Source organism: Dermacentor albipictus, unplaced genomic scaffold, assembly GCF_038994185.2.
Source record: "Dermacentor albipictus isolate Rhodes 1998 colony unplaced genomic scaffold, USDA_Dalb.pri_finalv2 scaffold_18, whole genome shotgun sequence".
NCBI lineage: Eukaryota > Metazoa > Arthropoda > Arachnida > Ixodida > Ixodidae > Dermacentor > Dermacentor albipictus.
In genome coordinates this window covers 6,805,051-6,827,954 of record NW_027225572.1, presented here as the reverse complement: position 1 = coordinate 6,827,954, position 22,904 = coordinate 6,805,051, and the positions used below count along the sequence as shown (strand labels likewise).

The window sequence follows — 22,904 nt, the reverse complement described above, 5'->3', positions numbered from 1 at the left end:
ACCGGAGACCATTGTGGTGGTGACCCCTGACGCGTCACTTTGGCAAATGTGTTTTTGGGCAGGTAGGATACCCGCCTGCGTGCCTCCTTGAAAGTTATGTTTTTCTTTACTTGGATCGTGACAATTTGTTTCTCCTTTTTCCAGGATGGGCACGACCGCGAGTATGCGGCGTGCTCCCCTTCACAGTTTACACAATGGAGACTGTTATCGCAAGCTTAAGAAGTATGTTCATGGGCACTGCACTTCGCACAAGTTTGACGGCCTCGCCTGCTCTGCGAACTGTGGCCGAAACGTTGGCATTTGAAACATCTGAGGGGATTTGGCACATATGACCTAACGCGGAGCTTGATGTATCCGGCCTCTAGAGACTCGGGCAGAATACTTGAGCCGAAAGTCAATATAAGACATTTGGTCTTGATTTCTTTGCTGTCACGCCTGATCTTTATTCCGTTAGCATTGATAACATGCTGGTCACTGAAGCCGTCATAGAGTTCATCCTCAGTGAGCTCCAGCAAGTCATCCTCAGAGGCGCCAGCATGGCTTGTGTTCATCGTACGGTTCGGGGTTCCAATTACTTTGGTTTCGCCAAGTGACAGTAGTTTTATCAATTTCTCACAATGTTTCTGATCGCGGAGCTCCAAGAGGAGATCACCGCTTGCCATCCTCGACGCCTTATAACCTGGACCAAGGACTTCACTCAGTGTCTTAGAAACAAGGAATGGTGAGATTGTTCGCACTGGTTTAGCTGCTTTTTTAGAATGGATCACGTGAAAACGAGGGAAAGATTCTTTTTGCCGACGAAAAGACTGGAATACATCATCGGTGTGCCCTTTTTTTGAGGGTGATCAGGAAGCGGAAGGAAGGAAGTTGCCATAAAGGAATTGAATTTTCAGCAATAATGCCAGCCTCCCACCGTGAGTGCCAGCCACCCACCGTGGAGCCCTACAAGGGAACGTTACAGGGACTGTAAAAACAGGTCCTGCAAACGCCAGCTGTACGTTATCACTATAACAAAATATGAGATAACCTAGGCTGGTTATTCGCACAAGGTTACCCCTTGCTGACTGGAAAAACTGGAAGTAAGCGGAAGCTATGAGAAGACAGGAAAGATGAAAAGTAAGAGAAACACAAAGATTGGAGGGAGAGACAGAAGCAGGAAAAGGCAACTACCGATTTCTCCCGGGTGGGTCAGTCCGGAGGTGCCGTCTACGTGAGCCGATGCCAAAGGGGTGTGTTGTCGCCACCGAGGGGCCGTAAAGGTCCAAACAACCGGCATTCGCTCAACCCCCAGGATCCACTTTTCCCCGGACACGACTAAGCCACGCATGGCTACACGAGGGAGGGTCCAACCCTCGTGTGCTCGGGTACGTGGTGTCGCAACACACCAAACGCCTGCTTACGCCAACGCCCCTGCGGCGGCTGAACGCGCTAGTCTATACCCTCAAATAATACTGTCTAAAAAACAGCGCGCCAAAAGGTATGAGCCGCCTGAAGATACCTTTCAAAGTGTTGCGCGCGCGGGTCTATATCTCCAAATGAAGAGTGACAGAAAAACAGCGTGCACCAAGTATGAGCCACCACAAGATCCATTTCAAGGTGCTGCGAGCGCTAGTCTAGAGCTTCAACGTATCAATGGCAAAAAAATGTATCAGCCACCTGCAGATTCCTTTCTAAGTAATGCGGGCACTGGTCTAAAGCTTCAATATAACAGTGGCGAGAAAATAGAGGGCATAAAGTTATGACCCGCCGGCAGGACGATTTCAAGCTGCTGCACACACTAGTCTATAGCTTCGAAGGAAGACTGATAAGAAAACCGGTCGCACAAATGTATGACCCGCCTGTAGATCCGTCTGAAAGTGCTGCGCATGCTGGTCTATAGTTTCAAATGAAGAGCGACGAGGAAACAGCGTGCACAAAGGTGTGAGCCACCGCACCATCCCTTTCAAGATGCTGCGAGCGCTGGTCTAGATCTTCAGCGTAACAGTGCCAAAAAAAAAACAGCGTACACAAATGTATCAGCCGCCTGCAGATTCCTTTCAAGGAACTGCGAGCGCTGGTTTATAGCTTTACCGTACCAGTGGCAAAAAAACAGGAGGTGCTAAGGTATGAGACGCGGGCTGACCTTTTTCAAGGTGCTGTACGCGCTAGTCCATAGCTTCTAAGGAAGAGTGGCAAGAAAACAGGTGGCACAAATGTATCAGCCGCCCGCCGATTCCACTCAAAGAGCTGTGCGCGCTGGTCTATAGCTTCAACGTAAGAGTTGCGATAAACAGCGCTCACTAAGGTATAAGCTGCCTCAGATCCCTTTGAAGGTGCTGAGCGCTGGTCTATAGCTACAACGTAACAGTGGCGAGAAAACGGCGGGCAGGAAGATATGAGCCGTATGCAAATCCCTTTGAAGGTGGTGCACGTGCTGGTCTATTGCTTCAAAAGAAAGTTACAAAAACACCTCGCGCACAAATGTACGAGCCGCCTTCAGATTCTTTTCAAAGTGCTGCGCACGCTTGAACGTAACAGTGGTGAGAAAACAAGGGGCATGAAATATGAGCCTACAGTATACAGTAGCCTACAGCCTACAGTATACAGCTTGAAAAGAAGACTAAAAAAACAGCGCGCAGAAAGGTATGCGCCGCCTCACGATCCTTTGCAAGGAGTTGTGCCCGCTGGTCAATACCTTGAACGTAACAGTGGCGAGAAAACAGTGGGCACCATGGTATGAGCCGCATGCAGATACTTTTGAAGGCGCTGCACACGTTGGTATATAGGTTCAACGGAAAACTAACAAGAACACGGCCCGGAGAAAGTTATAGGCTACCCACAGATCCCTATCAAGGTTCTGCGCTCCCTTTTCTGTACGTTTAAAAGAGGAGTGTCAAGAAAACAGCGCGCCCGAATGCCCTACGCGGCTGCAGATTCCTTTCAAAGTGCTTTTGCGTGCTGGTCTATAGCTTCAACGCCACACTGGCGAGAAAACAGCGGGTAGCAAGGTATGAGCTGCATGAAGATCCCTTTAAAGTTGCTGCACACACTAATCAGTAGCTTCAAAAGAACACTCTCTAAAAACAGCGCTCAGAAAGGTATGAGCCACCTGCAGATCCCTTTCAAAGTACGCCCGCTCGTCTATATTTTTAAACGAAGAGTGACAAGAAAACAGCGTGCCCAAAGTATGAGCCGCCAGAAGATCCCGTTCAAGGTGCTGCGGACGCTGGTCTAGAGCTTCAATGTAACAGGGGCGAAAAAACAGTGGACACAAAGGTATGATTCCCTGGCAGAACACTTTCAAGGGGATGTACGCGCTAGTCGATAGCTTCGAAGGGACACTGACAAGAAAACAGGTGTAGCAGAAAGGTATAAGCCGCTGCCAGATTCATTTCAAAGTTCCGTGCGCACTGGTCTATAGCTTCGACATAACAATGGCAATAAAAAGCGCGCATAAAGGTGCGCGCTGTTTCCCTTTTAACATGCTGCACGCACCAGTCTATAGCTTCAAAAGAATTGTTACAAAAAAAACAGCGCACAAATGTATGAGCCGCCTGCACATTCCTTTCAAAGTGCGGTGCGTGCTGGTCTACAGCTTCAACGTAACATTGGCGAGAAAACAGTGGGCACAAAAGTATGAGCTGCCGGCAGAACCCTTTCAAGGTGCTGCACCCGCTATTCTATAGCTTCGACGGAAGACGGACAAGAAAACTGGTCGCACGAACGGATAGGCCGCCTGCAGATTTCTTTCAATGTGCTGCGCGTGCTGGTCTGTAGCTTAAAACGAATACTAACAACAGCGCGCAGAAATGTATTAGGCGCCTGCAGATCCCTTTCAATGTGTTACGCGCGCTGGACTATAGCTTCTATTGGGAGCGACCAGAAAACAGTGTGTACAAATGTATGAGCGGCCTCAAGATCTATTTGAAGGTGCTGCGAGCGCTGGTCTAGAGCTTCAACCAAAGAGCGGCGAAAAATCAGCGTACACAAATGCATCAGCCGCTTCCAGATTCCTTTCAAGAAGCTTCTCGAGCCGGTCTAAAGCCCCAATTTAACAATGGCGAGAAAACAGCAGGCACAAATGAATGAGTCACCGGCAGAACTTTTTCAAGGTGCTGCACGCGCTAGTCTATAGTTTCGAAGGAAGACTGACAAGAAAGCAGCGCGCAGAAAGGTATGAGCTGCCTCAGATCCCTTTGAAAGTGCCGCTGGCGCTGGTCTATATCTGCAACGAAACAGTGGCGAGAAAACAGCGGGAACCAAGGTTTGATCCGCATGCATGTCCATTTGAAGGTGCTGCACGTGCTGATCTATAGCTTCAACGGAAGACTCACAAGATAACGGCGCGCAGAAAGGCTTTAGCTACCTGCAGATCCCTATCAAGGTGCTGCGTTCGCTGGTCTGCACCTTTAAAAGAGGCGTGTCAAGATAACGGCGCGCACCAATCTACAAGCCGGCTCCAGATTGCTTTGAAAGTGCTGCGCCTGCTTGTCTAGAGCTTCAGTGTAACAGTGGTGAGAAAAGATGCGGCCACAAAGTGTGAGCCGCCTCGAGATCCCTTTCAAGGTGCAGTGAGCGCTCGTCTAGAGCTTCAACGTAACAGTGGCGAAAATCAGCGCACACAAATGCATCAGCCGCCTGCAGATTCGTTTCAAGAAGTTGCGCGCGTTGGTCTAAAGCTTCAACAAAACAGTGGCCAGAAAACAGTGGGCACAAAGATATGAGCCGCCAGCAGAACTTTTTCAAGGTGCTGCATGCGCTTGTCTACAGCTTCAAAGGAAGACTGACAAGAAAACAGCGCACACAAACGTATGAGCTGCCTGCACATCCCTTTCAAGGTGCTGCGAGCGCTGGTATAGCGCTTCAGTGTAACAGTTTCAAAAAAAAACAGCGCACACAAATGCATCAGCCATCTGCAGATTCCTTTTAAGATGCTGCACGCACTTGTCTAAAGGTTCAACGTAATTGTAGCGAGAAAACAGAGGGCACAAATGTGTACGCCGCATGCAGCTCCCTTTCAAGTTGCTGCACGCGCTAGTCTGTGGCTTTGACGGAAGACTGACACGAAAATGGCACACATAAAGTTATGAGCTACCTGCAGCTGCCTATCAATGTCCTGCGCGCGCTGGTCTATAGCTTTAAAGCAGAAGAGTCAAGAAAACAGTGCGCACAAATGTACGAGCCGGCTGCAGATTCATTTCAAAGAGCTGCGCGTGTTGTTCTATAGCTTCAACGTAACAGTGGCGAGAAAACTGCGGGTACAAAGTATGAGCCCCCTGCAGATTCCTTTCAAGGTTTTCGACGCGCTATTCCATAGCTTCAAAAGAAGAGTGGCTGAAAAACAGCGCGCAGAAATGCATGAGCCACCTGCCGATCCCCGTCAAACGCAGCGCGCGCTGGTCAGTAGATTCAAATGAAGATTGAGCAAAAAAAACTTGCAAAAAATACGAGCCGCCTCAAGATCCTTTTCAGGGTGCGGCGAGCGCTGGCCTAGGGCTTGAGCGCAACAGTGGGAAAAAAAATACAGCGCACACAAATGTATCAGTTGCCTGCAGATTCCTTCCATGGATCTGCGTGCGCTGGTCTAAAGCTTTACCGTAATTGTAGCGAGAAAACAGAGCACACAAAAGTATGAGCCACCTGCAGAAGTTGCTGCACGTGGTGGTCTAAAGCTTCAGCGTAGCAGTGTCGAAAATACATCGCACACGAAAGTGTGAGCCGCCTGGAGATATTATTCAAGGTGTTTGGCGCTGTGGTCCAAAGCTCCAACGCAACCGTGGCTAGAAAACAGTACGCACAAAGGTATAAGCCACCTGCAGATCCCTTTCAAGCTTCTTTACGCGCTAGTCCATAACTTTAAGGGAAGACTGACATGAAAACAGCGCACCCGAAGGTATGAACCACCTGTAGATCCCTTTCAAGTCGATGCGCGCGCTGGTTTAAAGCTTCTTTGTAAAAATGACGAGGAAACACTGATCTCACTCACCACCTTCCAGAGGCCGTCATCCTCGTGAAGGATGTCAACGCCCATTACACTTTGTGGGGAGACTCACAGTACCAGGCGAAAGGACGCCTTATAGAAAGTTTTTTTTTTTAGAGGCTCCAGTGAATGCCTCTTCAATAAAACGGATCATAATACATACCCAGCCATCGATTTAGTGTCTCGATCGTCTACACTTTCTCTCCTCGAAAATATATTTTAATTTAAAATTATTTTTGGATTGAGCACTCCCCTATAACACTAAAAATGTTCAAGCTACATGAGTCTCTTCCCTGTGTCCATCGATGGAAACTAGCATCCACCGATTGGGGTAATTTAAAAGAATGAAGCTGTTTATCACGAGATTTTGCCGGGGATTTTGATTTGCACGACGAAGTAGCCTATTTTTCAGCTTTTATTATTGATGCGGCAAAAAAGTCCATCCCCAAAATACAAGGTCAGTCATGTTTTTAAAATACATCTTCCCTGGTGAAATGGAGACTGCAGAGAGGCACGGAAGAAACAAAATAAAGCATGCCAAATGCTGCATCAATACCTAAATGCACAAAAGCTTGTTGATTTCAAACACATAAAATTGGAGGGGGGAAACTTACGCGACCGCAAGCTGGGAGAGGTTTGTCTCAAACATAAGTTCTTTCTCGCAGCAGGCGAAAGTTTGCAATTGCCTCAGAAGGCTAAAGGGCCAGCAGATCCACCCGTTCAACTCCAAGGGAGTACCTGGGAAGATCAGGCTGACGTCTTTGGCGACCACTTCGAGTGCGTATCAAGCTCCATACATTAATCAAAATGATTCCGTGGACACAAGTACCCAAGCTTAGTCACTTGACCGTAAATGCCGGGCGAATGAACCATACAACCGTCCTTTTCGCATTGACGAGGAGAGAGGTGCTTTCAGCGTACGTAAGAGCTCTGCACCGGGAGCTGACAGAATCATGCATGACATGATTAAAATCCTAAACACCGACACAGAGTTGACACTTCTTGTCCTTCTTAACTCTGTTTCTGCTGCCGAATAGCTTCTATCCTCATGAAAGGTAGCTATTGTTATACCAGTTTTGAAGCAGGTTAAGGATCCCTCCTTGGCAGGAAATTACCACCTCATACCTCTCACAAGTTATTACGTTTGTGAGCTTCTCGAACACTAAAAAACCATTCAGTTATACGTTTGCTTGAACGTAACAAAATGCTTTATACCTATCGGTATGGCTTCCGAGAAGGGCGGTTCACAACTGATCATCTTGTATGCATTGAAGGAAGTATCCGCGATGTGTTTGTTAATAAGCAGTTTTTCTTATCAATATTTCTCGATATGGAGAAGGCGTGCGACACAACGTTCCATTACGGAATTTTGCGAGACTTGTTGGGAAAGGGCATCCGTGGAAACGTGCTAAGCATTATAGAAATATTTTGTCTAATCCTACCTTTCGCGTTAAAATCGACAACCTATTCTCGCATTCATTTATACAAGAGACTGGTGCACCTCCGAAAGCCGTGCTTAGCTGCATACTCTTTATCGTTAAAATGAACGTGCTCCAAGCTCGTTACCATCAGCCATTTTTATTACATATACGTAGACGAGATACAAATAGGTTTCAAATCCTGTGAGCTGGCGTTGTGCGACAGACAAGTGCAGCATGGCTGGAGCCAAGTGTTTAAGTCGGCAGACCAAAACGGGTTTAAATTTAACCCACGCAAAAGTTATTGAGTTCGTTTTACAAGAATGACAGGCCTGGTTCCATATCTTAATGTAGAATTGTATGAGCGACGTATACCTATGAAGAAGAGCACAAACGTTTAGGTATTATACGTGATGCAAAACTGACTTTCATTCCACAGATCAAATATCTCAAGCAGAAATGCTTAAATACAACGAACCTCCATAACAATTTATCTCACACAACTAATGGGGCAGTGCCAGGAAGTGTTTATTTAGCCTCTGCATGAGCTTCATTCGATCATGATTACACTACGATTTCGTGGTATATTATTCTGGCGCACCAAGCGCGTTGAGAGTGCTGAATCCCGTCCACTATCTAAATATCGGCCTGACCACTGGCGCTTTCAGAACAAGTCCTCTTGAAAATTTACACGTAGAGTTCAATAAGTGGTCACACCGCCTGGAAAGAACATACATTAAATTCACGTATTGCAACCACGAACACCCTTTTAAACGATTTGACGTGTGCCACACTTTGTTTATAATCGACCCTGCGTGAGACAGCCTTTCTCGCTGCGTGTGAGGAAACTAAGCAAAGAAATGAATGGCCACATATCCAACATCGTTCAATGTCTACAGCCAAGCTGGTTCCGCCTCAGGTGTGGCAAGTAGTAGAAGGTCATTTATGTTTTGTTGAAGTCTCAAAGCACACTCCAGAAACCGAAATACGAATACATTTTTTTAGCTTCAGTCCAACTGCTCTTGTCCGGAATTCCACATCGACGCGTTAAAATCCCCTGCAGGCGATGTTGCGCAGCTGTTGGCCCCTCTTTCTCAGAATCTGACCTATTGTACCCCCAAAAAGTATATTTACTGCAGGAGCCTGTGCAGTATTATCTGTGGAGAAACACATAAAGAAATTAAAACTAGTAAAGTCAATATATTCACATACTCATTCAGTGTTCTAAAAGATCTAATGTGTCAAAAAATACAATTGTTATAGAGCTGTATTCCCTGTTGTGCACTAGTTTTTATAGCAGAGATATGTTATAACATGATGGGTTCCTGCGCACAAAGGCATAGAGGGTAATATGCTAGCTGACGAAATCGCCTCATCAGTATTATATTATTCCTCATAGCTGTAGCTATCATATATATGAAACCTTTCCTATGGAAACAAGTTAAGACTGTTGGGAACGCTTATGAGACACGGAAACATATAATATGCTGCATGCCATTAAACCACAGAAAAGAAATTGGCTAGCCATAGCCAATTCTAGCGTGAAAGAAGCCCGCGAATACACTCAAAATGCCTCGAGCAGGCAGTCATGCAGAAATTTTGCATGTATTCGCGGGCTACTTTCACGCTCGGAAAAGCACTTTTTGTAGCATGTATTGAGCAACAAAATGCTGTATCGGGAGTATTTCATGGCGCTGTACAATTTTCTCATTGACACTATTCATCTATTTAAATTACTTTTGAAGGTGATGAATATTGATTTAGAAGTTGGTGAATCAGGCGGAATGCAAAAAATAATATCAATATCTTCAAATCACGGCCAACAATGCTACCGTGGTTCCACCTAGCTACATGGCATTTGCGTATTTTTAAATATTGCTGCATCATAGTTGGGACCCCTGTATCAAATCTGTAATACCTTCTCATGTATCACGTCTTGTGTTAGATTTTTTTTCTATTCACTCATTATTTCCCTTATATTGCTATATAAATAATAATACTGCAAGTGGTGGTACGATGATAATATTCTTATGTCGCATGTATCTATTACAATAGGTCCCTATTCAGTATATGTTATGGAAACTTTTTGTGTAAGATATTTAATAGGTAATTATGAACAAAAGGCCAATTAAGCAATGATACTACTACTACTACTACTACTACTACTACTGCTACTACTACTACTACTACTACTACTACATTCACTACAAATAAAGCCGAAAACTGAAAATGTGCGCTTAATGCAACTATTGATATTCCCAGCGTCTTTCTTTCAGACAAACACTACGTCTTGTACCAATTTTCAAGCGGCGACTAAGGAGATAGGGTGTGAGTACTTGCTACGTGTTGGAACTGTGCAATTTGCCAATTCAGTCTGTCTGAGGACAAGAACATGCTTTACCTACGCGCGGGCAACAGTGGGTGAAGTGAAAGTGAAAAAAAAACACACTATGTTTATTTCCTGGAAAAGTAGCTTAGTTTTCGACAGTAACAACCGCCCATACCTTATAGATGTGTCGCATCTGCCCTTCAATAAAAATAGGGGCAAGCGAAAGCCGGAAGAGCGCGTCTAGTCCCAGGCGGCGGCTGAGTGCCACAGTGACCTCAGTGACGGCCTTGTCGTCGACAGGCTGCTGCTCAGCCAGCGGCCACTGCTGCAGTCCCAGCCACGCAAAACACTCTCGCAGCACAGTGACCGTGGTCGTGGCCCCGGGTTGACCTGCATCGAGAATTCAGATGTCTCAGAAATTTTACTCATTTACGACGACTGTGAAATGCCACAGCATATTGCCATGAGTATACGGAAGACCTTCAGGTGATGATAGCTACTGTGGGATAAGTTGTGTCATTTTCTCACAGGCATTTTGGGAACCATTGTTTACGAAGTTTTCATTCATTCATATCTCAATATTTCTGGAATTTCTAGCACTACTCGCATGACGTGTCAACTGGAAAACGAGGCTTCCGGTAAGCAGGCAATTGTTACGTTTCACGTAGCAAAAGTTCTAGATACTGACACGTGTGCTTGGGTAGCTTTATTGGTCGAGCACCACCTAACCAATGTTATTGCAAAGCGCAGGACGAGCCTGCATGTATAGGACGTTTCTGGAATGTAATCAATTGTTCCATCAACCATCTGTGACCGAACCTTGTGTAATCGGATTGCATTTAAGCGCGACACGAATAATGTAGAACTATGCAGAAGACACGCGGGTCCGAGTGCTTACTTTGGAACATGCGACGACTGATGTATAAAAGCCGGCGCGCTTGACCCGCTGATAATATTTTGACGATCACCGACTCTCTTCGCCACTGTCGCCATTCTTTAAGTGTAGCCTGCTTTTGTGGGCATAGGTTCACCCAATAAAAGTTAGTTTTCGCTTTCACAGTATTGCTACTGTGTTCTCTATATGGGTCACTACCACGTGGCATCTTACGGAGGTGCTTTTCGTTAACATACCGGATGCCCCCTACAAGCCGTGATCCAAGACCGGACCGTAAAGACAGCACGAACGTAGCCCCGGGCCATCGAGCAAGCCGCTGGCTACAACAGCTACCCCCTGATCACGGACTTCTATCTGAGAAGACCAAAAAGATTGTGGCATACACAAGCCAAATGGCAGCCGCAGCGTCCCCAATTGTTTGCAACAGCCCAGGGAGCCACCGACTTTCCATGGATCATCGTCTGAGGACCCAGAAACCTGGCTAGAGATATATGAAGGAATCATGACTTTCAACAACTGGGACTCCGACGACAAGCTGCGGCATGTATACTTCGCCTTAGAAGGCGTCGCCAGAAAGTGGTTTGAGAAACTGGAGTCGACCCTGAACATGGTACCTGTTCCGTAGTGGCTTCCTGTGGACATGTACAAGCGTCGTGCACAAGGAAAAGGCCGAACCTATGCTAGGAGCCCATATACAACTTCCCAAAGATCATAGCGATCGTCACCGAGGAGATGACGTGCCTAATCCGGCAGGCCTACCGGAAGCGTCCGAAAAGAAACAAGTGCGCTTCTTGATGCGAGGCGTAAAGCAAGAACTTTTGGCCAGTCTGATCCGCAACCCCCCGCATACCGTAGCTCAGTTCTGGACAGAGGCAACGACGATTGAGAAACCATTAGAAATGTCCACTAGGCAATACAACCGCGAAGTGCACACGCCGCAGTGCGCCATCCAAGCATTGGGCTCCGGTGACCTCCCAAACACCATAAGGGCCATTGTGCGCGAAGAACTGAGCAAGATGTTTCCTTCGTCGCACACCTCAGGTGTCGTCAGTCACTGGCATCGTCAAGGACGAACTTTGACAGTCACTGGGCCTTACCGAAGTGCAGCCCGAATCGTCGCTTCCCGTGCCGGAAGTAATGACGTACGCCACCGTCGCCCCTCGCCGAGGCCCACTCCGCGACCGCGCCAGGGCCGTGTAACGCCGCAATTCCATCGTCCACCGCTGCCACCACCAGCCCGCCTGCCCTTCGAGCAGCGCTTCTACTCGAGGAAGACGGGAATTGGGCACGCCCCCGCCTACCGCCTACTCTGCTATCACTGCGGGGAAGCCTGACACATCTATCTCCAATGTCCATATCGCGAAATCGGACTACGAGGGTTCGCGGTCAACGCTCCGCGCCAGCAGCAAGGTGAACGCCCTTACGATATCGCCAGCTACCTAGCCGCTACTGAGTGGAGCTCTCGACGACCATCCCGTTTACCATCACCAGGCTTCTACCTGTCGCTGCAGCGCATTCCATGCCCTGGCCCATCCCGGGGCCGCTCTGCGAGCCTATATCCGGAAAACTAAAAGCAGCAACCGATGGAGGTGTGGTTGCTGTTCATTGTACTGAAAAAGATCCTCTCCCGCCGACGAATACGCCGAAGAGACTATCTCGACGACATAACAACGACACGCTCCCTTCCCAACGAAGTGTAGAAGCAAAGAATGCGCCGACGAAAGACGACGTGACGACGCCAGGTACCAGCCACAGGTCAACGCGACGCTGGCGTGATCCGATGCCCAGACCTAACTGTAACGCAAAACAAAGAACCACCGACCTCGACACGCTTCTCGACAGACACGCAGTCACCGCCTTAGTGAACACAGGGACTGATTACTGCATCAAGAGTGGACACATGGCAGCCCAGATGAAGAAAGTTAAGACTGCATGTGCAGGCCCTCAAATTCGTGGCACTGGAGGACACCTCATTACGCCGACTGGAATCTAGCTGCACGGCAAGAAATACCCTTCATGTCCGGATTTACCCTGCCACCTTCGTTATTCTCCAAAAGTGTTCAGGAGACGTCATTCTCGGCGTGGACTTCCTGAACCAACACGGCGCAATCATCGGCCTAAAGTCAAAATCGATAACGCTGCCGTAAGATCAATCGATACCACCGGAGAGCTTTCGTATTCACCACGCCTTGAGTGTGCTCGAAGATCAAGTGAGCCTACCGACGGGCTCCAGCATTATTATTTGCGTCGGCACCGAAACAACCCCTGACGTAGAAGGTGTCATCGAGGGTGAAAAACGTCCACTACGCCGAAGAGACTATCTACTCTACCGCCAAATTTGTGTCGCAAGAGGGATCGCCCGACTGGACGGAAGAAAAACAAAAGTATTTCTTGCAAACTTCAGCCAGGAGTTCAATAACACCAACAAGGGCACGACACTCGCCTACAACGCGGAAATTCTGGAAACCAGCAATGCGTTTGTCCTCTCGGATTCTGCCGCATCTACCTCGACGATCGTAGTTCCCGAACCAGACTTCGATATAAATCCAAGACTCCCCATGATGAAGCCACCACAGCTCAGAAGTCTGCTTCGGCGATACAGATACTGCAGTTCGATGTCATCGAGGATTGGACAAACACCATTCGCAAACCATCGCATAATATACGAAGAGTGCGCTAGAGCACACCGCCAGAGCCCTTACCGAGTTTCGACCTGAGAACGTCAACCTATTGGGCAAGAAGTCAACGAAATGCTGCGCGACGACATCATCCAGCAGTCGAAAAGCCCATAGACATCCGTGTAGTCTTGGCGAAGTAAAAGGACGCAACCCCACGTTTCTGCGTAGATTGTCGTCGACTTAACAAGGTCAGGACGAACAACGGATACCACCTCCCACGATGACACCACCGACAAGGCCAGCGGGATCATTACATCCCTTGGAGCCTCCTTCCCGACCATTTTAGTAGATCGGGATAGATTTGTTGCCACCCTTTCTAACGTGAACAATCGTAAATAAGTCTATCGTCGTGACGACCGACTACCTCACCCGCTTCGCTGAAACGAAAGCTCCGCCCAAAGGTAGCGCAGTCGATGGGGCAAAATTCTTCGTCGAGAACATCCTGTTGCGACATGGCGCCCAGAAGTCCTCATCACCGACAGAGGAACGGCCTTTACAGCGGAGCTCACCCAAGCCATTCTACAGTACAGTCAGACAAGGCGCAGCATGACAACTGCCTACCACCCACAGTCTAATGATCTTATGGAGCGCCTGAATAAGGCCTTCGCCGACATGCTAGCAATGTACGTCTACGTCGAACACAAGACATCGGATGCCGTTCTGCCATAGCTAACGCTAGCTTACAACGCGGCGGTGCAAGAAACAACACAGATGACCCCGTTCGAGCTGGTGCATGGCAGGAATCCGACGACTCTCGACGCCATGCTGCCGCACTCACCGACGAAGAGAATATTGACGTCCCCACCTTTCTGCAACGTGCGGAAGACGCCTGACAGCTTACGCTCCTATGGATCAAGAACCAGCAGTGTACCGACAGCCGACACTGCAACCTCCGACGATGCTACGTCCAGTACCAGCCCGGCGACCGTGTTCGATTTTGGAGCCTAGCATGCCGATGAATGCTCAGTGAGAAACTATTGCGAAGCTATTTCGCACCCTACAAGATCATCCGATGCAGTGGCGAACTGCAGTATGAGGTCGTACCAGACGGCATTGCGTCATCGCAGCGGCACTGCTCACGATCCGAAATAATCCACGTTGTGCGACGTCAGCCGTTCTACCAGCGCTAATGAACTTTGAGACTTCGCGTAGCTGACCTTCGGAATTTTTGTTTTACTGGGTTACTTGAGACTTTGTTCCTTTGATAAGTGTCCTTTTCTGTTGGTAGCGTCGGGACGAAGCTTTTTTAGAGGCGGGCATTGACGCGTGGAGTTTTTTATCGTTTACGGGTGAGCGCTTGTCATTGCCTAACAATTGTTATCGCTCAGTGCGGAACACGCCTGCATGTATCGAAAGTTTCTTGAATGTTATCGATTGTTCTACACATTATTTGTTGTCCCCGGACCTTGGGTAATCTGATTGCATGTATACGCACCGCGAATGCTACAGAACTTTCTGGAAGACACGCGGGCACCAGCGATTACTCTGGTGCGTTCGACGGCTAATGTATAACTACCGACGCGCTTGATCGGTAGATCAGATTTTGATGATCGCCAACTAGCGTCGCCGCTATCATTGTTGTTTAAGTGTAGCCTGTTCTTGTGGGCGTACGTTCGCAAAATAAAAGTTATTTTCGTCTTTCGCAGTATTGGGGCGCTATAACGTAAAACTATTCCAAACTTTTCTATTCCAATTCTGCTATCAGCCCTCCGCGATTGGTCAAAAACTTTTTTCGACCACCCCCCATTTCACCTGTCTGTCACGCGACGTTACAAAAACCGCAATACCTCCCCATCTGATATGATGTGTGCACACTGATTATGCATGATTTGACAGAAAAAATAAAAGCAGTTATTTCTGATTCGACCCCTTTTCGCCATTAGCCCTCGGCTATTGGTAAAAAGTTTTCGGGCTGCACCCACTTCACCTGCCTGTCACGCTACGTCACAAAACCGCACGAACTCACCGCGTCAAAGTGACGTGTACGCGATAAAGATGCATTAATATGCCGAACAAAACTGAATTTTTTTCGGAATAGCCGCAGGCTGCCCCGTTCCGAAAGGAATAAAAGATAGCTGCCGCCGATCGCTGAGACGCTGGCTACTCGCACCTGCCGGAGAGCATGGGTGTATTTGCGTATAATAAGACTTCTTGCGTGACCGTGTAACGTTTTTAAGCACTTTCGACACGTTTACTACCTCATTCTGCCAACTCTTCTTTGCTGAGGGTCAATTTTAGCGTCATTCTTAAGCTTCCGTTGCATGCCGCCGCGATTTTCGCCGAGCCACCACAAGCTAAGTAAGGGAAAGCCGACCAATCGCAGACGCCGGCACCACCCTCTTCATCCGGTTATCGGTTTTCAGTGCACTGGCTCTGCCCTAGTGAATCCCTCTCCACTTCAGCGTTCTCCTCGCCTCTTGTCCGCCAATTATATACAACAAGCCGCTCAGTGTAGGCAATGTTATTCGTTTTTCAAGCAAACAAAAGGGACCTCCTATGAACGAGGAGAGCGTTTGATTGGTCTGTTCAGACAACCCTATGGGTGACCGCCCGGTGCTTGCGTCGGTGGTTACGCAAATTTGACGTGAGGAAATTGGAATAGAAACGTATTGGAATAGTTTTACGTTATAGGGCCCTTGCTATTGTGTTCTTTATACATCACTACCATGTGACAATGCTATACAGCTCCAGAGAAACAGAAGGTCAATTCATTGTGTTACGATTATTTCTTTTCTTTTTTTTCATGTACCGTACCTCATGGCGTTGTGCACTTTACTGTACCGATGTGTGAAAGTTTGGTGCAGAAGAACAAAGGAGCTCGTACATATTTAGTAGGCAAGTATGGAACCTTCCCCGGTGGAAGAGTGAGGATCAACGGTTGGGGTTTTAGGGAATGCCTTCTTTCCCGAGGAACGATTCAATACGCATGCAGGAATTGCACGAACGCTGCAGAATAAATAGCAGGTTTACTTCCAAAAACGATACAATACGTCTGCATAAATACAGCCAACAAAACTAGCACAGTACGTTTACACAAGCGATGCAGGTCGCAACACGTCACAGATTTTCTATTTCGTTTTGTGACAAGGCTGTTCACACAGTTATCGCGTCCTCTTTGTGTTCTGCACGTCTGGTAGATACTACCTTGCAACCTCTTGCGGGTTCCCTCCAAGGACACAAGAGGCTGGGAAGTCAGGATAAGCATTTCGCAGTTTTCAAAGCGCCGATGCTAGTGTGCCATCAGATGCGGGTTCCACCGAGATTCCAGTCGCCTACCGCATAATGCAAACAGCCATCAATGAGCGCTTTCCAGGACAATGCAAGAAAATACCTTAAATTAAATAAGTGCTCTAATATTCAGATAATGGCTTGAGAAACAACTTGCACGGTGCGCTCGCAGAATACCAAAATCGGTACTCCTCCTCTTCCACATTAAATATGGTATCATTTTGGAGGCGGCCTTGGAAGGCTCGACGTGCGGACAGCGCCTCGTTAGACTTGCTTAGTGGTAGCGCAACCAATACCAGTCTTTATGAAAAGGGGAAAGCGAACACGCCACGTCTATTTTCTGTCTCCTAAAGAAAATCTTACAGAGGCTACTACTTTCTTCGTTGAAAAGGGGTATTGTTCGTCCTGAACTTCTGGCCGGTACTTATGGACGGAAAAGCCACGCGCACTGGCAGTTTGAATGCTACTGCTAAGTTGTACTATATATCCGTGGACATTTTGCTGATGTTTCGTTATGGTAAATGAACATACGTAAGCGACACTTTTGTGTTCATGTATGCTTGTCCATGCTAAGTATATTTGGACTATTCAGATTCTTGCTATCCGACAAAGACAATGGCTTCAAAAGCTCGTAGGCACGAGTAACTAACTTTCTTGTGCGCCACCTTCAACCTGCAAAACAGAAAAAAAATAGTCAAGAGTTTGACTCAGAGACTTACCCTCTACGCAGCTTTTCCAGACGTAATGATGGACCCAGGTAGCATCAGCCCTTTCTACAAAATAACACAAAAATGTCCATATTAGGGCACGTTCATCAGACCGCAAACACAATAATTTGTTCAAATAAATGTGATCAAATAAATTCTTTGTTTGGTTTCTAGGGCGCGCTATTTCTCATAAAAGTTTGCGAGTCGCAATGTATCTGGATAATAAAATCAATAACTTGACATCTCGCCTGTTAGGAAAGTACAACTTTAGTCGGCCTTCCTTTTTTTTTTTGCTCGGCCGGACGTAAACCATGTACAGAACATTAGGAAAGACTGGTCTTCAACACAAGAAATAAAAGTTGTCCACAAACTGGCCAAAACACGTGCATTGTAACCCATGCATAATAGCCAGAGCGGCGCTGCGCCGGAATAGAAAGATACAGGGGCGGATTTCACTAAGCGAACTTACGAACAAATTTTTGCGTAAGAAAACAACCATAAAGATGTATTTATGAAGCTAAAACTGCGCGCAAAATTAGCTAGCTTGCGATACGCGCCGTTGCAAACACGAGTGCTGTAGTCCAAAAAATGTGTATATGTAAGTGTATTAAAGATGCGAACTTCAGGGCTTCCTCCAATAGTAAGTGTAAGTCGATTCACGAAGCCTAAACAGCCACACCAGGGCCGCTATTTTGTAGCGATGCCTTATGCCTTATTCTATGCTATTCTTATCATCCACCACACACGGCCGCCTGATCGCTTTGATAATGTGGGCAGGCCGTCGATCTGACCAGTGGCCAAGCGCGAAAAGCCTGAAAAAGCATAGAATCGGAAAAGGCATCGCTACAAAATACCGGCCCAGATGACTACTTAAGAAGACATTTCTACGATAGAGGTGTGGCAGTCTTACGGACATAATTATGCCTATCGGCGCCGCTCGAGCTGACGCGCGTAAGCGCTGGAACGCGCTGTTGCAGCTGATTGGCCAGAGGCAACAACTAATAGCTGAGGGTGCCGCGTTAGCATATCTTTGTGGCGCATTCTGATTTCTTATCTGATATTGCATTGAGCTGCATTGGTGCGTAAATGTACTGAGCGTGCGCTGCTGTGGAAGGCAGTAACATTAATGGCGTGTGGCGAACTCGTGCCTATTGTCTAATAGGCTATGTTTCTGTGGGCGCGCAACAGCTCGAATTCTCATTCTTTTCCAGACACTCTATTAGGTGTTAGCAAATATAAGTGTGCTGTCCGTCCTTAACAACCACCGACTTTGTCATTGATGTGTTTTGAGCACTTCTTTCTTTTCTTTATTTTAGCTTTCTCTCGCTCATAGGGCTGCAGGTAATGTTTTTTTTTCCAACGCTTTGAGGCTTTAATTCTGCATGCATGATGAGACAATGAAAAAACAAGTGAGCGTTTCTAATTATGAAAACTTGCTGCTTTTGCACAATTCCCTGTCATCTTCCGTGCTGTTAGACTCAGCCTTCTGTTCCAATGCTCATATTTTCAATTCAGCACTAAGTCAAATCAATGTAGTATCTGCGCCCACGGTTTCGCTCGTTCTGTGGCCTACGGCGGGAACCATCACACGTGTACGACGGATGGGAATTCTGTCTATGATATGAAGCAGGACGTTGATACAATAACATCTAAAACATGTCGAATGAGATCACGTACCACCATTCATACCAGAATCATGTGGAGTGCTTGAACAAGAGTGAAGCTGTGAAATAAAATACACCTCACGAACTAACGAAGCAATGAATTGTCCGATAAATATACACACACCTGCACAGACAGAGAGAGACAAAAATAAATTCATATTTATATAACCGTATTGATGGGTATTACTGTAGACATTCGTCATTGAAAAAATAACGCACAGCATGAATCTCAGAAAGAAGCTACTAAGTTCTTGTTTTGCATGCTCAGCGACAGTACCAGGCAACGGGCCATGGGAAGACCAGAAGACAAAGAAAACTGACAGCGGACGACAGCCACCGTCGTCTTATACTTCGCTGGGGATGCTTATCCTAAACCCCAGCTTAACACCAGTGCTAGGCGAAAGTACCTCACTCACGATTTTCACTCGCTTCGTGCGATGTTCCTTCTATAGTTTCCTCCTTTTCATATGCGTTTGTGAATTCAGCGCAAGAATTTTCTTCCAGCTGGCGAGTCTTGCAGTGCTGCGCGAGTTATGAGCAGTTGTCAGGTGATTATGACGGCATGACAAATCCAGTCACAGTGGCCTGGTACCTCGAAGTGAACAATGTGAAGCGTGCACGACGCTAAGCGTGGTCATTGAAACGTGTTGTATCAGCGAGATCAGCATTTACGACGCTCCAATTGTGCTGTATTGCCCGCTCTCTCTCGGCGGCGAGCAGTTCGATCACTTCAGTGTGTTGGGACGAAGCTACGACATTGCTGTGGTAATGAGCGGCGTAAGTGCTTATCGTATAGACTGCACTGAAGGACCGAATGAACATCACATCAAGGCTGTGGTGCTTGCCGCATGCGGCTGACAATTAAATAATTATGTCATTCATGTGTAACTTCAATGTTGTTTGCGTTCAGCCTGAGCGCATACTTCTCAGGAGTCCACTCGGCCTCAGTGATAGTTCCGGCTTCACATGCTTTCATTTCCCACAAGAGAAATGGCAAAAATACTTATCGATAAAACGTCAGGCAAGAAGACGGAGTTTATAATCATTGCTTGCTTAGAAGTATTCAAGCTATTTGACCAGGAAAGTATAAGGACTGTTAAGGCTGCCAGCAGATCTTTCTGAGCCGTGGTTTCCGCGACCTTCAACAATGTCTGCTTGCAGCTTGAACCAGGTTGACCATCGCAGATGGTTCGGCAGGGAAGACGAGGTGATGTAAAAACAATAACAGAAGTTTAACACACCATTACTGGTGAGCACTGCGCTCCAAAACAAAAATATGCAGAAACGTTCAGCGTACGTACTACGTACGTACGTACATGGCAGCGGCTATACAAGGTGCACAGGTAGAGGACTAAGATACGCCATGACAAAGGCAAAAATGAAAAACATGCAGATTAAAATGCATAACATGTCATATTCATGATTCACACAAATACACTGAAAATGCTGGAAAAGAATTCCTTTAATGATTTTAATCACCGATTTACAAGCAGTATATACATATATAGTAGATATTTATCGATACTGAATCTTTTACTAGCAAACAATAGAACAAAAGAAAGAACGTAACTGTTTTTACTGCAACTTGTGTTTTCATGTGTTAAGTGTTGTTGGGGGGTTGTATGCCAAAGTTTGGTACATATAAGTTGTTCGAAATGGAAGTATAGGCCATATGCAAAATCGAAGTGAGGCGTGCAGATAGGACACAGGAGTAGAGAAGTGGACAGCACGAACGCCGACTATCAACTGAAGGGAGCACTGAGGCGAAAAATGAAAGAAAACACAAAACTCATCTGCGCATGCTCAGGAATGGTAAAACCACGTGTCAATCGAGTACACGTACTGGTCTACGTGAGAGATAACTGTTAATGCACTTAATCTCTTCCTTATGTAAAGTAATTGAAGGCTGACTCACGCACGCACTTCCACCATTGTAGATATGCCATGCCTCTACCATAAGACGCGTATCTTCATTCTTATGCCTGTAAAATATCGCGCATTCATCTAACTCTGGCTTGCAGTTACAATCTCAGCAATGTAGCGAAAGATTAGAGGGCGATCCACCGGTTAACGACCTTTTATGCTCCATTAGCCTCTGATTGATACACCGTCCCGTTTGCCCTACGTAGAACTGGCCACAGCTAAGGGAAATTTTATAAACCACACCCACACGACTATAAGTAAAACTGTTACTCTTATTGTGCTTCACTGGACAAATATCTGTTCGTTTTTTGCCTTTTACCCGCTCCTTTTTATTCTGTACGGCAGCGCATATCTTATCTAGCTTATTGGGAGCAGTGAAAGCAACATTAACATCATATCTACTAGCAACTTTTTTAAGCCTGTGCGACACTGCATGAATATATGGAATAGCCACTACTCTTTTTTGCTATTACTGCTTTCTGTAATCACGTCCATCCCGCTCGAAACCGACTTCTTTAGGCGTTCAGCCACAGTGGCCACCGCTACACTAGGATAACCTGCTTCTAATAGGCGCCAGACCTGCGCATTAAAACTGGCGCTCATTTTGTGCATGAAAGATCTTGTGAGGGAAGACTTAAGGCATGACATGGCAATTCCGTTTTTTACTAATTTAGAATGCTTGGATTGAAAGTTTAGCAACGGCTTCGTAGATCTTGGGGAGTACTGCCAACAAACATGATTTTGTTCGAAGAACAAGGAAATGTCAAGAAACTGAATTACGCGTCGCTGAGGAAATTCCTTGGTAAATTTTAATCCTCCCCCATAAAGTTTAAATTGCTCACTTACTGAGGTAGCAGCGCAATCTAGTTCGTCCCTATTGCAGAAAATCAGGTAATCATCAACGTAACGAAATATCTTGATAACGCTATCACCTAAGGCTTTCTCTAAGCAGTTGTCAACCTTACTCAGGTAAATGTTGCTAAGAATAGGGGCAACCTTTGAGCCAATGCAAATGCCTGATTTCTGCAGAAAAACGCTATCTCTCCACCCAATCAGCGTCGACTTCAAGTACGTTGAAAGAATTTCTAGAAAGGTTCCCGTGGAAACACCGCATCTGTCAATAAAAGCCGACTCTTGCACTTGTTCTTTAATGCACTCACTTACGGAATTTAGCAACCCGCCATGCGGCAAGGAATAATACAGGTCTTCGAGATCCATACTAAACGCTGTACAATCACCAGGATTTTCCTCTCTCAAATACTGAACTTGTGCTTGAGTATTACGTAGGCAAAAGGGATCTGAAAAAATTAGTGAAGCTAGGCAGTTCTGTAGGTAACTTGCGACACAGACCTGCCACGTCCCTTTCTCTGACACTATAGCACGAAAAGGAATTTCTTGTTTATGGGTCTTGGCCGAGAAAAACAGTTCTAAGGGGAGGGATTTAGCTTTCTTGACATTACAAACAAGCTTATCAAGATTATGTCTTGACAAGAGGTCAACAGCACGTTGCTTAAATACCGAAGCTTACCAACTAGCTCAGCTTTCTGTCGTTATAGGCCATATATGGGTGTTTCTTGAAGGTACTGTAATAACACGATGCTCTAGACATGATAAAGCTGCAATAAAGTACGAGAGTTCTCTGTTTGAAAAGTAGAGTGTGTTCAACAAACTGTATCAGTGAATTTTGTCAACCCGAACTATGCTGAACCTTTCAAACGATATGCAGGTGGTTTCAGACGTTCAATGTTTCCAATGTAGCGAATTACCCTTTTATGTAGAATAAGGATTTTATTTGTTTGTTTTTGTTGTTGGGCCCCATATCAATGTACAATATTTTAAATGTGAGCTAAACAACGCGTGATATACTTGAAGTGTGGCCTTCAGTGGCAGCAGAGTACGGCAGCGAGACACGACTCCTATTACAGACGATATTATCCTACATAGGTAGTTAACGTGAGCTTAAGTTCGATGAAACGTCAACCCGAAGTATTTTATGCGTATCAACAATATCTATTCACTGTGAATCAAGAGTTAACGGTTCGTGAGTAGGCACTAGCTTGTTTTTAGCGCGAAATATAACAGCTTTAGTTTTATTTGGATTGA

General features: G+C 46.4%; 1 protein-coding gene across 16 annotated transcripts in view; it reads right to left on the bottom strand.

The window, feature by feature from the left end:
* LOC135908735 (uncharacterized) overlaps window positions 1-22,904 on the bottom strand; it is a 1,076,237-nt gene that overhangs the window by 483,193 nt on the left and 570,140 nt on the right. For all 16 annotated transcript variants that reach the window (XM_070529152.1, XM_070529157.1, XM_070529150.1 and 13 more), the window contains 2 exons: window positions 17,227-17,280; window positions 9,882-10,096 (listed from right to left, as the gene is read on the bottom strand). In XM_070529152.1, coding sequence (XP_070385253.1) covers window positions 9,882-10,096; window positions 17,227-17,280 — 269 coding nt within the window. The remainder of the gene's footprint in view (window positions 1-9,881; window positions 10,097-17,226; window positions 17,281-22,904) is intronic.